At 48.7% G+C, this 15319-nt stretch overlaps 1 protein-coding gene across 7 annotated transcripts in view; it reads right to left on the bottom strand.

Annotated features, from left to right (window-relative positions):
• The window catches only part of MVB12B (multivesicular body subunit 12B), a 61032-nt gene that overhangs the window by 21191 nt on the left and 24522 nt on the right, over positions 1–15319 (bottom strand). For all 7 annotated transcript variants that reach the window (XM_054220205.1, XM_054220206.1, XM_054220204.1 and 4 more), the window contains one exon: positions 6044–6141. In XM_054220205.1, the coding sequence (XP_054076180.1) occupies positions 6044–6141 (98 nt within the window). The remainder of the gene's footprint in view (positions 1–6043; positions 6142–15319) is intronic.

The raw sequence follows: 15319 nt of genomic DNA, 5'->3' as shown, positions 1-15319 counted from the left end.
CCCAGGGGGTCCAACTCCGACTGGAACCAGCGATTGCAAACGCTTCCCTCCCCAGCTGCAGCCCGACCCTCCCACCTCGCGGCCACGACTTCCGCCACTCGCCTGCGCCCAGTCACTACCCACGGCCCAGCAGAGCGCGCACAAACCCGTCCCGCTACCCCGGCAGACCACAAAGGGTGTTCTGACCTTTCTACAAAGTGCCTTAAAGAGGAAAATAAATATTTAAATATCAGAAATAATTATTTATATTTGAAATGTAACAATAAATAAACATTTAAATAAATAGTTACCTCCTTAAGGTAAATATTTAAGGTAACAAATATTGGTGCACAGTTCCAAAATAAACAAGCTGGAGCCCTGGAGACAGCATGCTACCTCTGAGAGCTGCCCACAAAAACATCCTTCTTCAGGGCGAGCTGGCAAACACGCGACAGCTGACGCCAAGCGGCACCTGGCTGCCTTTCCCTTCCTTGATGCTCAGTCCAGTTTCTCTGGGAAAAATACTTCCCACAAGCGACTGTGTTGACAACGTGGTTAAAGACAATCACAAAATAGTACTTTTAAGATAAGAAATATAGATAAAGGCATTCCTGCATCAAATAACTGCTTTGAAAACACGTCGCTCCTAAGCAAACGGCCGGCCGGTATTGCAGCCTGGAACGCTGCTTCCCAGCAGATAAAGTGTGTGACACGTCCCAGGATGTGACATCTCGGGTCTGGCACTTGTGTTCAAAAAAACGAAACTCCGTCCTACCCAAGGGTAACTGCGATCACCTTGTTATCTCCCAGTTGCTGCTAGAACAACCACCCTTCGCAACAGGATTATATGACTGAAGTTACGTTTCTGACTACAAGACGACAGCTGTAGCAGTATCTGTAAATTCATACACTTGCTTCATACACAAAATTGGGACAGAGAGGCTCTAATTACTTTGTACGCACACCGTGACGGGCCTGTGCAGAAGTACCTGGTACGCGCCATGCAACACCATTTCTGTCTTGACAGTCAGAGCAAGTCAAGAGAAGGTGCAATTATCAACTACCCTATATTCAAATTCCCTAAGTTTGTACGCTACAACCGACAAACACATCCACCTGCAACACGACTTGGAAGTTGGGTACAGTAAAATTTCAGGGCAAAAGACGGCCATCCTACCCAGCAGCACGCAGGGTGCCACACCGAAGCCAGCAGAGCCGCCCACCTGACTTCAGCAGGGAAAGCCTGCGCTGCGGGGAGGGACGCGCCTTGGAGCACCCCGTGACACCCCAGAAACCACAGCTGAGACCGTAACAATCTCATTTTGCAAACTCGGTCACTAGTTTCCAGCCCAACACCCTGCCACGTGCCCTGCAAGGTGCACGAGGACTTTTTTCCATCCCTAATCCTCTCTCTGAGACGAGTGGGCTGGGCACGTCTCAGACTGGCAGGTCAAAAGGATTCTGAAAGCGCAGACGCAGCCCCGAGCCGGTGCGGGACGGGAGGCTCTGCCAGCACTGTCCCCCCTCAAGAGGTCGTGCATGGCCGGCGGAGCAGCCGCCACGCTGCCGGCCTCATCCCCAGGCACAGACAGCTCACGCCTGCAACCGGAATTTGAAGGGGGCTTTCAATGGAAAATTTTGTAATTCGAAAGGTTTACGTTTCAGTGGCACTTACACAGCAGAAAACTTATTGGAGACAGGATGCCCAAGAGGCACCAGCATACTGGTGTGAAACACGCTGTTTATTAACTTCGGGGAGCTACGGCAGTATCTGAGCCCATCCAATTAGTGGGGCCTGCAGGAGTATTTGCACTCCTAAATCTCTTGGCTTCTGAAAGGGTTAAAGCTTATTATTAGCATATAATTTACAGGTCCTTTCTCCCAGGAAAGAAATAATGCACAGTAAATGCCACATTCATTTTAATAATACATGTTACAGTCTGTGCCCAACATCTGCACAAAGGTAAAGCAGACAGATTTTTTTGACATGTCCCACTCTGCCACCCAAACACAGGCTTTTTGTTTCTTAAGTGACGGAAGGTTTAATCAAGAAAGCAGGCAATTCATCAATCGAAACAAGGCTGCTCGCACCGCCCTGACAGCACACACATGGTTTTATACAGAAGAAACCTGGCCACCTGTCAGCAGCACCTTTTACATCAGGATATACAAATACACCGAGTGATCAATCCTCCAAGCTCTTCCCATCCGTTTCTTCGTTTTCTTATTATATTTTTCTTTATGCTAGATGTTGCGCTCATTCTCTGCTGGGATAGATGGGAGACAAGGCAAGCTATGGCTGTTTATACACTATCATAAAAATTTATATACCCTTAGAGTGACTTATTTCCCTTCTATTTGAGTACCATTATTATAAATAATTTTTCACTTCATTCAGGAATTTTCCCTGTACGTTATTATCTGTGGCTGCCTGAGAGGGCTCCCTCTCTCCCTCACTGTCCTTGTGGCTCTGATAAGCCAAAGCAATATGCAGCCAGAAGATGCTGAAGGCTGAAATGAAGGCAGTATGTAGTCACAACAACATCTTAATTAAGCTGAAGGCCATGAAGAAAGACTACGCTGTGAAATACTGAGCAGTGTCTGTCGACAGGTCTGTCTGGAGTGAGGCATTCTTCTTCCAGCAGCTGCCCGTTCCAACGCGCACATTAAACCTGTCAGCTCCCGGCAGCACCCAGACACCTTCTGCACACCAGCTTAGGAGTGATTCTGCCTTTCGGTCCCGGGCGCATGGCACAGGGTGGGATGGGAGCCTCTGGGCGCGGGGGGCAATGCCAGCAGCACAGGCAGCAGCGCTGCGCCGCAGCGGCACGTGGTGGGCTCCCGGCACGGGGCTGCAGGCTCCGGGCAATAGTTTCCTATACGCACCTTGTCAAAGACTGATTCATTAGTTTACCGTGCAAAGAGGAGTCTCCCTAACTTTGAATGTTTCATTGCCAAGACTGGAAACAACAAAAGGCTGGTTAAAAACTGTAATTACTACTTTCAGGTCCATTTTTTCCTCGACTCCAGCTTTGTGATAATAATTATATTACACACCCCAAGGAATAACGGGACAGTTCCAGTGGGGATCTGGCGATTTCTGCCAAAGTGTATTTTGAGATACAGAGGAGGCCCAACAGCCAAAATTCACTTCACCTTCCATAAATAGGCTATACCCCAGATGGAAGTGTCCTTTTCATTGACTACTGAGAAAATCTTGGGTGTCTACAGACAGAGAACCGAGACCGTGGTGCAGCTCTTAATTTTCCCCTCCATTACAGCCCACCCTGTGCCCCCAGACTGAGGCAGTACCAAAATTGGAAGGTAAGAGACGGCTTGTAACGGCTTTTGTTTCCCTGCGCCAGCACCAGGAAACCTCCCATTTTGCTGCGAGCCAAGAGAGGGAGCCCGCAGGCTCATCCATACACGGTAGGGCCGGAGCGGAGTCCTGCACCCGCCGGCGCCCCGGTCACCTCACCCGCCACGCTGCCCGCTCGCCGCCGCACACCTTCCCCGGCATCAGGTCCCGCAGCAAAAGCACGCTGCAGCCAGGACCCACCGCGGCAAACCACCTCCCGGCAGAGCAATTAGGGACGACAGTGGAAGCGCGTTAATAAATTTCCCGTTGCCATGGCACTGCAGCGAGGCACTCGCATTGCGGCGCAGCTAAAACGGACTGGCTGCAAACTGCACCGACGTAACAGGAAACTTCGGAATGGTTTCCACAGCGCGTCTGGGGGCTAATCCACCTCGGCAACGTGTAAGCACGCAAAGGGAATTGTCCCAGCACCTCATCACAGCTGCTGAAAAGGCAGCAGTGGTCAGGAGTTACGCATGAAGATCCCTGCCAATGCACAGGATGTTTCATATGACGAGACCCTTTCCTCAGAAAGGATCGCAGCTGCAATAGCTATTACAGCACACGTATGCACAACAGCTTGTATAACAACGTGTCTGGAGGAGAATGTGCAGTTGGGGGGAAAAAAAAAAGTTATATACTTGGACTGAAACGTGCTCATGCAAATGTGGACTAATGCCATGCCCAGTTTTGCAGGCCTGTTTTCTGCTTTGCCTATCGTTATCGTATCTGGTAAAGCGTTCAGGTTCTTTGCAGAACGGGCACCTTTCCAGGCTGCACTGCAAGCAGAGGCCGTCTGCGGGAAGCCCCGGAGCGGAAGCGTTCTCGGTAACATCCACGCAGAGTTGCTGCCTCGCTGTTTGTGCATTTGATGCTTTCTCAGGAGAGAAAGCGCAGCTTCCGTCCTCCATGCAGGACTGTCTCACGTGAACGCAAGAGCATGCCTTCCCTTACATTTCTAAATCTATTAGGGCAGGAGAGTAACGAGGAAAACGAGTACTGACAAGAATTATGCAATTGTTATATTCCATCTATTTAGGAACCCGAAGCTGCAGTTTCAGTCAGAGATTACCTTTTAAATAACCCTTTGATTATGGTACATGAATTAATGCCATGTTCCCATGTTAGAAGTGTCACTCACTATTAATAGCAAGAACCTGTGAATGGCACATTTTTGCCATCTTCTCTTCCCTGATTATGCACAAGCACTATCTATTGTACAGCCCACTGAATCCACTGCTGCTTTTTCTGGGTTTCCAAGCTGTCCTGAAATCTGAAGTTCTCCTTCAGCCAGATGAAGGGACTGTACCTTCATTAGGTTTTGACAGAGTCAGGTTTAAAGCCAATATTTTTCTCCTCTCGCAAAAATGACATAACAAAGAGAAAACTGTGGCTAAGTGTGATTCTACCACGCCTATCACAATATTTGTTCAGGTGTAACATTACTCCAAGAAAAATAATTCTAAGGAAAACCCTCTTGCACCCCAGCACTCCTCGGCTGAAGCCCAGAATACGAGCCAGCCCCAGAGCAGGAGAGGCAGGTGAAACCCACTGTTGTGCCCCAGCTGCACCTCACGTTTTTCTTTAGTTTGCAGAACCAAAAGCCCTTTTGCTGTGGTTTATGAGTAGCTTCCAGACCACACAGCTCTCGGCACACCCAGGAGTGACAGACTCCATGCGGTACAAGGCTGTAAAGCATCCCTGTCTCTCACTCCCAGAGGCATTTCTTCCCGGGCCCAGAGCACCAGGCTACGCTCTTTTTTAGCTCGCTCCTCCTTGCAGAAAGGCAGGACCCGCTCCGGAGGGGCAGAGCTGTTCAGGGGCAGCTCACAGGGACCCCAGCTCCAAACTGAACCCCCTGTATCATCCTGACGCACAGTAACAAGTACCTGTACCTGCAGGGGCGAAGGAGTGGGCTTGAGCCTCACCGCTCTAGTTAAATACACATTTTCCCTGCAGACTAGTACTAGTTAAAAATAAAAAACAGCTAAAATATTCATTGGCAGATTTTTTTTACACAATGACACCTGGAAACTATCACTAGCTCTAGCACTTGTATACTCGCCTGGAACGGTGAACAGAGAGAAAGCTGCAGCTAGAGAGACCAAGCGTGCATGTGCAAGCGCATGCTTCTTAAAAATAACACAGAACCCCCCCATATCCTAACATCCAATTTCAAATTTGCCCTAATACTGGCAAATCTAATGCAGTACCAGTATTCAGAATATAGAAATTAGAAAGAGTAAACATCTCATCTTTTTTTAACGTGTCTGTTGAGTGTAGCAAAGAGCAGTGTGTACAAAACTCATCCTTGCTAAGCAGGACAAAGCCTCCTGTGAAATGGGCAGAGATGTCGTCTCTTATGACTCACCTGTGAGACCATGAAAAAGATGAGGAGGAAAGTTTGTGTCAGTGTTGCTTTCCATCACAGCTCTCCTCTAGCACCTCTGCAGGCAGCAGCATCCCTCCCCAAGGGCTGCGATCGGTGATCAGTACCATTTGCTGCCAGTAACACGTGTGCCTGGGCACTTTCTGGGGTCTCTCTGCAGCCCTTCTGCTCTCGATATTTACACAGCACCGCGGAAAAGCCGGGTGTGTGTTCCATGGGTACCACACACAGGGCTGGTTGTGTGAGCAGGGCTGCTTTGCTTGGTTACACTTCTGATTACACAGAAGAGCAGAGAAACCATTGCGTGCGCAGCTTACCTGATATGGCATACAAATTTGAGTGCTGGTGCTCCAAGTCCAGGCGAGTGCTGTGACTTTTCCCTCGAAAGCTGGCGGGAAGCGTCAGTGAGATATGTCTAAGGAAGAGAGATGGGAAACGGAGATGATGTTACTACAGAGTGGAAGATGCTGCTGCCATCAGCTCGCTCTTGCCTGATGGTTCCAACCAGGTTAAGCAGCAAACATCAATTTTAACAAATACCAAGAGGAGGCCAAGGCGGTGATTCAGCCATTACAACCAAGGCTGGTTCAGATGTTTTACCGGCTCCTCAGTCCAGCTGTGAGCAGGACCGTCTACACCCCAGCGCAAACCCCCTCCGCGCCGCTGAACACTGGACTCGGCCAACATCCGAAGCGACAAAGGCAGCCATCCCCCTCCGGCGGGACGCGGAGGCTCCTCGCGAGCCGGCACCGGGGACAGCCTGCGTGTGGCTGGGGAGAGCCATCCCCCCCGCACCAGCCTCAGACGGCATCGAGAGCGCGGCCAAACACATTGTGGGACTCAGCCGCGCCTCCTTCAAGGTAGAGAGCGTTAACAGCAAGTGCTCTGCATTTATCTGTGCCAAAAAATTCTGAGTACATTCATAAATATGATCTTTGAAACTCTCTTGATGACGAAGGCCTGCCCAAACGCACCCAGGGCCCGCTGCATGCTCCCGCGCTCCCCGAGGCAGGGCCGATGCAGCCCTGAGCAGAGGGAAGCCAAATTACACTCATCACCTCTAGCTACAGCCCCACGGCCTCCCTCCCACCATCGCCCTGCTCAGCATTCCTGCAGCAGAGAGATTTGTTACACCTTCCATTAAACCTTCCTAGGAATAGGAAAAAACAGAGCTCATGGAAGTGAAGTTGAAAGTTATTTTCAGCGGTTCAGAGCCTATTAAAAGCAAAACCCAGCACACGGCAAACCTGGACATGGGCTAGAAGATGAGGTGGGCGACCTTCCCAGGACCAGGCGGTGCAGGAGGGTGGGATGTGGCACTCAGCGAGCCCCGCTCCTGGCAGGCCCTGGGCCCGAGCCGGGGCTGCACGCAGAGCTGCCAGACCTGGAGTCACGCGGTGCCAGGCTCTGGCACCGCAGATGGACCTGACAGACCCACGGACAGGACAGGACCAGCCAGTGCTGGCACCCTGACAGCAGGACACAGCCCAGGACAGCTCAAGCGGGGCTGCTGGCCATGGGGGACATGGCACTGCCTCCGCCATCACGGTGCCCCCGGCGCGGCCAGCGTGGTGCCCAGCCAGCCACGGGGCTCCCCTGAGAAGTCTGCCAGGAGAAAAGGCTTTTTGCTAGTAACCGCTACTGATAGCCCACAGATTTCCACGCTTTGATGAGAAAGTCAGGCTTTTTCCCTTCTAATTCAAACCTGTATTTTTCTAACGCTGATCCCAGGTCTGTGTGAAATTTTTATAAAACACTGTCATTAATCTTCTGGACCCCATTGCCATACGTAATGAAGATGCTCCCTTTTCACAGAAGGGCTTAGCGCAGCGCGAGAGCCGAGGCAGCAGCTACTATTTCCCACCAGCGAGAGCTACTGGCCACGGCCAGACCCCTGGCATCGCCCTCCTGCCCGGAAAACCTCGTGTCCTCCCCCAAACGCCCTACCTGCAAGAAAGCCCCTGTGCATTCTCCAGCAGAGCATCAAATCCACGTTCTTAGCTAGCAGGTTTTATCTATCGAGCAAATCATCTGGAAATTATCTGCCTTTAAAAACAGCACACATTTTGTGAAGAACTATGTATTTTTAGACCGTGATGCAGCTGATGGTGAACAGCATGGATAAAATAAGAAAAAGCAAACCTCAGTTTGAGTTTGCTTGTGCTTCCCAAAGCTCTTTCTAACCAAAAAAAGATGGTGTGAAAATATTTTTGAATTTGGCTAACAGTTTGCTGTTTAAAACACAATCCATATGAGTCTCTTTGCGAGCAGAGGCAGGTTTGTCATGAACACACTTTAAAACAGAAGACCAGTGCCTGTAGGCATTACATGCTTTTCATTTGTTTTTTAATAGCAGTATCCAAAAATACTTTCCGAGGCACCAAAACAGCTAAACAGAAAGACTTTTGAATTTCTCTTGCTTGTAAGGGGGACTGCTTTCTTCATCCCAAACAAAACAGCAGGAATTGGTTTGGAAGTAAACAAAGCAGATCTACATAAAAAGCCCATCTCTGAGCAGAGTACTTTAAAAGTTTCTACCAGCTTCTGCTGCAGGAGAGGCTGACCCCCTTCCACCCGGCCAGTCCTTTTCTGCAGCCCAGGCTGCGAGAGAGGTGACGAGCGTCCCTTCGGCCAGAGGGGACAGTCCCACGGGTGGCTCGCAGCGGGCACCGCGTCAGCGCCAGGAAGGGGCCGTCGCGCAGCAGCCTTCCAGTAGAGCTACGAATCCTTCCTCTGCAAAAGGCTTTCTGACCCAAGTCCCCGGTCGCCACTGGTGCGTCTGGCAGCTCACACAGGCACCAGGCTTCCCGATCGCCATATGCTGAAGCGGTGCGCACGTTCCACGCGTGTAATTAAAATGAATCGCTCGCCATCCGAGGGACTGTGACCACACACGCACAAATCGGTGGCAGAAGATGACGTATCCAGAGCTCGCTGCCTAACTCCACAGGGTATCCTCTTTGCTCTCCATTTCAGACGTATCAACACTGGAAGACACGCCGAGGTATCCCCTTGCAGCAGGGGAATTGCACGTGCCCCATGTGGGGACGCGCCGTGAGACCTGCTCTCAGCAGACCAGCACTCCTGTGACCGCTCCTGGGGCTGGCGAGGAGAATGTGCCGGCTCAGCCGCTGCCAACGCCGGCTTGGCAGCCCCGGGGGGCTGAACGCGGCTGTTTACAAGGGCATTTGTCACGACAGCCCGTGTCCCCCCTTCCATGGCCACTTTCCATCTCCGAGGTAGGACGAAGGGGCACTTCATCACTCCCACCGAGCTGCGCCCAGGAGAGCTGGGTCTCTCCAAGGAGAACATTCAGCTGCAAGACCACAGGATGGAGGGCAGCAACTGCTAGGAGGAGATCAGCTCTGCCCTTCCCTTTTTTAAAAGCATGACATTGTTGTAGGGAAAAATGGGAAACAAAGTCTAATTTATTTTAAATTAATGCAAACTTTGTCCAGGATCAATATAACTTATACCTACTAAGTTGATTGCATAATGCATTTTCCTTATGTGTTGTGAAAGCCAAATCATTTTGCATTGTAGAAGACAAAAAAAAAAAAAAAAAGGCTGCCATTGAAAAGGAAGAAAATCCCAATTACAAAGTCCCCAAGTTCCTAAACACATATCGTGAAAGTATGTGCAGCTCTGAGGCATATGGCAAATCAATTACTAGTTTAAATTTTAAAACAAAAACATGGTAAATGTGTTGCAGAAATAATCAAGAACAACGGTTTGGTTTAGATTACAGCGGCCACTAGAGTTTTGAATACAATTAATCATCATTCCAGGCAATGGGAAGCCATATTGACACTTATTCCTAATTTGAATATTTAATTAGGGTGAAGTTCTTCATCAAATTATCACAGAACTGGGAGGAAAGCCTAAAAGATTTAAACAATTACTACTTTAACCCTTCACCAACTGCTCACCTGTGAGCGCAAGAATCTTCTCCCCATTCTGCAAAGCAAGAACCTGCTCAGGCAAGAGGAAAAGACGTCTTTGAAAGACACTACCAACACCCTGGGAAAGGTACACGGGCACTTGGCATCCCGCAGGGCTGCTCCGGAGATGCCAAACCCGCACAGGCTTCTGCCCACCTGCGCTCTGTGACCTTTACCACAGCAAAGCTTTCAGGCCAGATCTCTATTTCAGCATCAAGTCCGGTTCCTATTACAGCTTTAGGGTTTTGGTTTGGGTTTTGCTGGGGTTTTCTTTTGTTGTTTGGTTGGTTTTTTGGGTTTGTTTTTTTTTTTTTTTTTTTTTTTAAAGCCTGTCCAGAATCATCCGCCAGGTTGACACGTGGAGGGACAAACCCTCTCCTGAGGGACACCACAGCAGCCACCCACTGGCTGTCCTGGTGCAGCCGCCCGGTCCTGCCTGCCCCTCTGGGGGCTCTCCCAGCCCCTGCCCCGCACCGGGAGCTGATGGGACCGGACCCACTGCACCTCCCGCCACACTGCGGGCTCCCTCCCTCCGCACAGCTCTGCCTCAGATCACTCAAACATCCCTCTATGTGCTGTATTAATCCATATAAGAAAATCTCTTTTAATGAGGAGTGATACAGTTATGAACTCTCTAGAGCCATAATTAGAGCAAACTAATTGAAGTTGTGTTTTGACACACTTTCCAAATTCACGGGTACTGCATGACATATTCACAACACTACTGCTGCACAGCCATGGCGACAGCAAAATCATTAGGCTAATAACGCTTATTTGCATTCTTATCATGCCAGCAGCATGCCGTTAAATACTGCTTCAACCAGTGCTAGTTTACTCTGAAAGTTTCCACTGAAAGATATTAACAGTAATTATTAGTACTTTAGTGGAATCTCTAATGTTAAGGAATGGCAACTCACGTTAACTATCCCCATGCCAATTATTTTCCTTTCGAACTGTCACAAAAAGCAGCTTTTTGCCTCCCCGCTGGACGAAAGCAACAAGGCGGATCTGGTGCTGCCGGGAGGGACAGATGGACGCCGGCCCCAGAGAGGCTCCTGCCCGCTCCCTCCGATGCTGAAACCACCCTGTTCCAGCACGGGTTAAATACAAAAAAATATTTTTCCCCAGCAGACGATAATTTCCAGGCAATTTAGGATGAAACAACGGCAACAGCACAGTTCAGGACCGGGCAGATTTAATTACTCTCTTAACTTCAGTTTTTCTTTTAGTCTTTAAATCTACAGAACAAGTCTACATACGACAGCAACAGAAGCAGCACGTGCTGAGAGAGATCCTGCACACGCCAGCAAAGGTAGTTTGAGGTCTGTGCACATTATGGCCACTTTTTGAAAGTTTTTGGAGAGAAACTCGCATAAAACAGGCCCAGGAATGCCCGACAGTTCCAAATCAGTTATTAAGAACTGTCTGCAGGAAGGTGATGAACTGCTTTTGAAGTTACGGGGCAAGTACTCATAAAAAGTAACAGAGGATCATAAGGGGAAATGCCAGATATCAAAGGATGCTTCATAATTCATATAAAAATATCAACAACGCACAGCCAAAAGAACGGTACGTTTTCACTTTCCAACTGGATTGGATGAGTGCAGTGGAGAAATCAGGCAAAACTTTTTAAGAACTGCCCCACATAATCAAATATATTAGAAACCATACTGCATGCTGCAGACGAATTGTCCTGTTCTTTGATGTACCACTGTCATGACTACAATTTATTTTAAACAAATTTAAGAACAGCGCTGCAAGAACTGCCGTCTCATTGGAACACCTTCAGATAAAAAGAACCAAATCTTCCGCAACGATGGCTTATGCAAACATCACGCCTCATGAAAAACCGAGGACGGAACAATTAAATTCCAAGCTGTAGAAAGCTGAAAACACGCCTACAAGAAGTTAATATCAGGCTGCAGCTCTCAAGAAACATAATCCAACCTGAACGCATTGCCTCTGGAGGGAGGAAAAAGCCCGTTCCCGAGAGAGGAGCTGCCCGAGCTTCACTGACAGGCAGAGGACTCTCAGCAGCTGCTCACTCTACCAAATGCATCTTCCAAACTGCAGCTTGCAGACAGCACCACAGCAGATACCTACGGCTGCGGCGGCGGCCAGAATCCCATCGACAGTATTTATTCACAGCCCTTAACTTTTACTGTGCTCAGGCATTGCGATGCCAGAACACCTACCTCATACTCCAAAGAACTGCAATGAAAAACAAAACTGTGAGGCAAGAATCACCTCGGGTAATGGACTTCATTCCAGACAATCTATTCTAATCGTGTAAACCAAATATTTAAATACTTTCTAAAACCTTCCTGACCCTTTCCCTAAAACAAGCAACATATGGGCTTACCAAGCATTTCATCTCATTCCAAGCTACTAAAATATCCTGTTTCCCAAAAATCAATGAGAGCTGGTGGTGCCAGATTCAGATTTTATAAAAGCCCAAATGCATGAGAGAATGAAAAAGGGAGTGAGTGATTCTTTCCACTTTTAGATTTACCCGTTTCATTTTCCCAGCTGTAGAAAGGAAGAAGGGCTGTCCACAGCACACGTACCCAGCGCACTCCACACAGCACGGCGCTGCGCATCCCCCTCCCGAAACACCCCGCCGCGACGACAGAGGAAAAGGATGCTGCGCTTTCTGTCAAAACTAAAGCCATCACCAGCTGAACGGAACAAGCCCCGACGATGCTAACAAGGGAGCATGATCTGCTGCAGACCAGCAACCCAAAATGTAAGGCTTAATGCAGAACGAAGCTCCTGCAGCTTCCTCTATACAGGGATTAATTTAGATCAGAGGACTTAAGTAACCAGGATAGAACAGCTGCCAAACAATAGCAAAACCCCAACAAGTTTAATTTACGCTGCTTGAAAGTCTGAGCTGCAGCCCATTAAATTGTTATAGGCAGAGGACTGCATCAAAGAACTAAGACCTCATACTGTAAGCATGAAGTGCTTATGAAGTGGTTGTCGGAGACGAGCATCGCGGCGTCTCTGGAGGCTGCAGCGGGAAGAGCGCAGCTTTCCACATCCTTCACTCCCCGCTCTCCAGAGTCAGGAGTTTTCAGATAATGAAGCAGTAGGGAAAAATTGCCAAACAGCAGAAATACTCCAAAAAGATAAATTACACACGGTGCGAGCGTCCTCAGTTAGGATTTTAAATTCCGTCAAATTAATCAGCACAACAAAGCCTGGGCTCCCGCATCTGAGGAGACGCGTACCTGCGAGGGGAGCCCCTCCTGGGGGGGCTGCGCGGGGACCCCCCCAGCCCCGGGGTGCTGCAGGCCCAGCCCAGCTCGCAGGGAGCAGCGACACCCCCTGCAAAACCTGCTAAACAAATATTCCACATAAAGACTCATTTGGGAAGAGCACGTTGTCAGCACTTTGCCAGTAATAAATAATGACAGTCCAAACACTTTACTAAAAGCAATAAACTCAAGAAGTGTTTTGGAAAATGGTGAAAGTGATTGATTTAAAGAAGGAAATATCTGAACACAACCACATGCACTTCAGGGTGAAAGCACAGATTACAAATCAACAGTGGCAGAGATCATATTAAATAGCAGACAACACAGAAGTTTTAGGGAAAAAACGCTCAATTTCCCTGCAGGGCTTATTTAACAACTGAGTATATAGCTTCTGTGAATGAATACCTTCGGTTTGTGCTTAATGACCTTACGCTATACCCTAAAGAAAATATGCCTCCAGGAATATTACTATACCAGGAACAGGGCTCTATAAAGAAAAATGACTCTACGGATATCGAACCCTCTTCACTCAGAGCACTCCACAAATTTTTCAATGCATCCTCAAAATCAGCTAAATCAATCAAACTTCTTCTAACTACAGTTAATGTCTCTCTCTCTCGGCTGCTGCAAGGGGTTCTTGTGCCTGGAAACCACTCATATTGTTTAAACATTTTTTCCTAATCATCATTTTCTACCACTAAAATATACTGGACTGTGACCAATTTTTGCACGTCTTCATCCAGCTGAGTTGGACGCGAGCCATACGGTCAGTGCCGTTTCATAACAAATTCCTTATGGGAAACAGGCCCTGGATAAATGGATGCCAGCACCCCATACCCACTCCAACCATCCTGTTCAGATTTGCACAGCGTACACGCATCACGGACATTTCATCCTTAAATTGTGCTTCTTACCGGCCCACTGGAATGGGTCTACGGAAACACTTCCTCCAAGCTTTAACTTATTATTTCAACCTCATTGGGTTTTTTAATCCATAGCTACTGTGATGTGAACCCATCCCTTGTACCATCCTTGTCCTCTTGTAGGGTACACAGTTTAAAAACTAGGAATATTGTGCTGTATTGCACAAGTGATCTGAGCGTTCAAGCCAAGGAATCTGTTTTATTAGTTGTAGATCAGAAGGTAGTTTTACTTTAGAGCTCTTTTGATGAAACAAATTAGAAAACATAACTCCACCAAAAAGGGTGCATTTGGTAGAAAGGATGAGACTGTCAGAAGATCCCACTGGCAAACCAGAAACATCCATCCCAAAGTACTCCTGACTTGGCAGCATCTGCTTCAGATGAAGGCCTTGAAGGTAGACCCCCACCACGCTGCGAAAGCATCCTGGCCATCAGGCTACCCGCGGTGTCTGCCTCCAGCCCATGGCAGCCTGCTCAAGTCTTGGCTTTGTTCCCCGCCAGAGCAGAAAAGCATTGAAACCCTGGAACCTCTTCCTCCACAGACTCTCCATAAAATCTATTTTAAATGTCTTAAAGAAAAAAATTAAGATTGTTATTTATAAATAATATTGCTGCTACTTAAAAAATAGGGAAGGTAAAAGGCTTCCCACTTCCCTTCAATTAACCCAGTGCACAGAGTAAGGCTGGCTGGTCGTCAGCGAGAGTTCAGGTCTCCAGCACACCGGGCTGGTGGAGCTGCTTTATTAGGTGCCACCTATTGCACATCGTCAGCCTCCAGCAAAAAGCCACACACTGATCACTTTCCAAGCTCACACGACAAAGTCCAAACACCATTAATAAATCAATTTGAAAAATCAGACTTCTCTGCCTAGAAAGGAAATTCTTACATTCCTTAACATTAAGCTCCACTGGGAGCTGAGGACCAGGAGCAAATCATTTCCCTTTTCTAAGGAGGGGTAGCATGGCTATTTAAAAGGTAATTGGGAGCACGGGAGGAAAACTTACACATCCTACTCTTATTTCAGGGGTTTAAGTAGGGCAGTTGCTATCTTCTTATCAAAGCCAGAGCAGCACTTCCCCGGTGCAATACTCCTGCCAGATCAGTATTTCAAGACCCGAGCACTTGGTGGCACAGACTGACCACGCTCAGAGGTCGGAGAGGGTGCGGGGAGGAACGGCTGCCAGCCACGCTGCAGACCCACAGCTGTGAGGGATGTGAGCTACAGCAGAAACGAGCTGGTTCTGTACCTTATTAGCCATGCGGATCAGGCAGGAGTTACAAGCACAGCAGCCGTATGCTGGGGTCCCGGCTCTGGCATGGCACGCAGCCCAGACACCGGGCAGGAGGCAGGGAGAGGTGCGATGCTGCTGGCCCTGGGCATCGCTCCTGGGCCGGGGCAGAGCTGCTGCAGGCAAAGTCCGGAGGGACTGTCACCTCCTCTGGGACAGAGCAGCCCTGTGGCCACACT

Source organism: Rissa tridactyla, chromosome 14 (assembly GCF_028500815.1).
Source record: "Rissa tridactyla isolate bRisTri1 chromosome 14, bRisTri1.patW.cur.20221130, whole genome shotgun sequence".
NCBI classification, from domain to species: Eukaryota; Metazoa; Chordata; class Aves; order Charadriiformes; family Laridae; genus Rissa; species Rissa tridactyla.
This window is presented reverse-complemented; position numbering and strand designations above follow the sequence as displayed.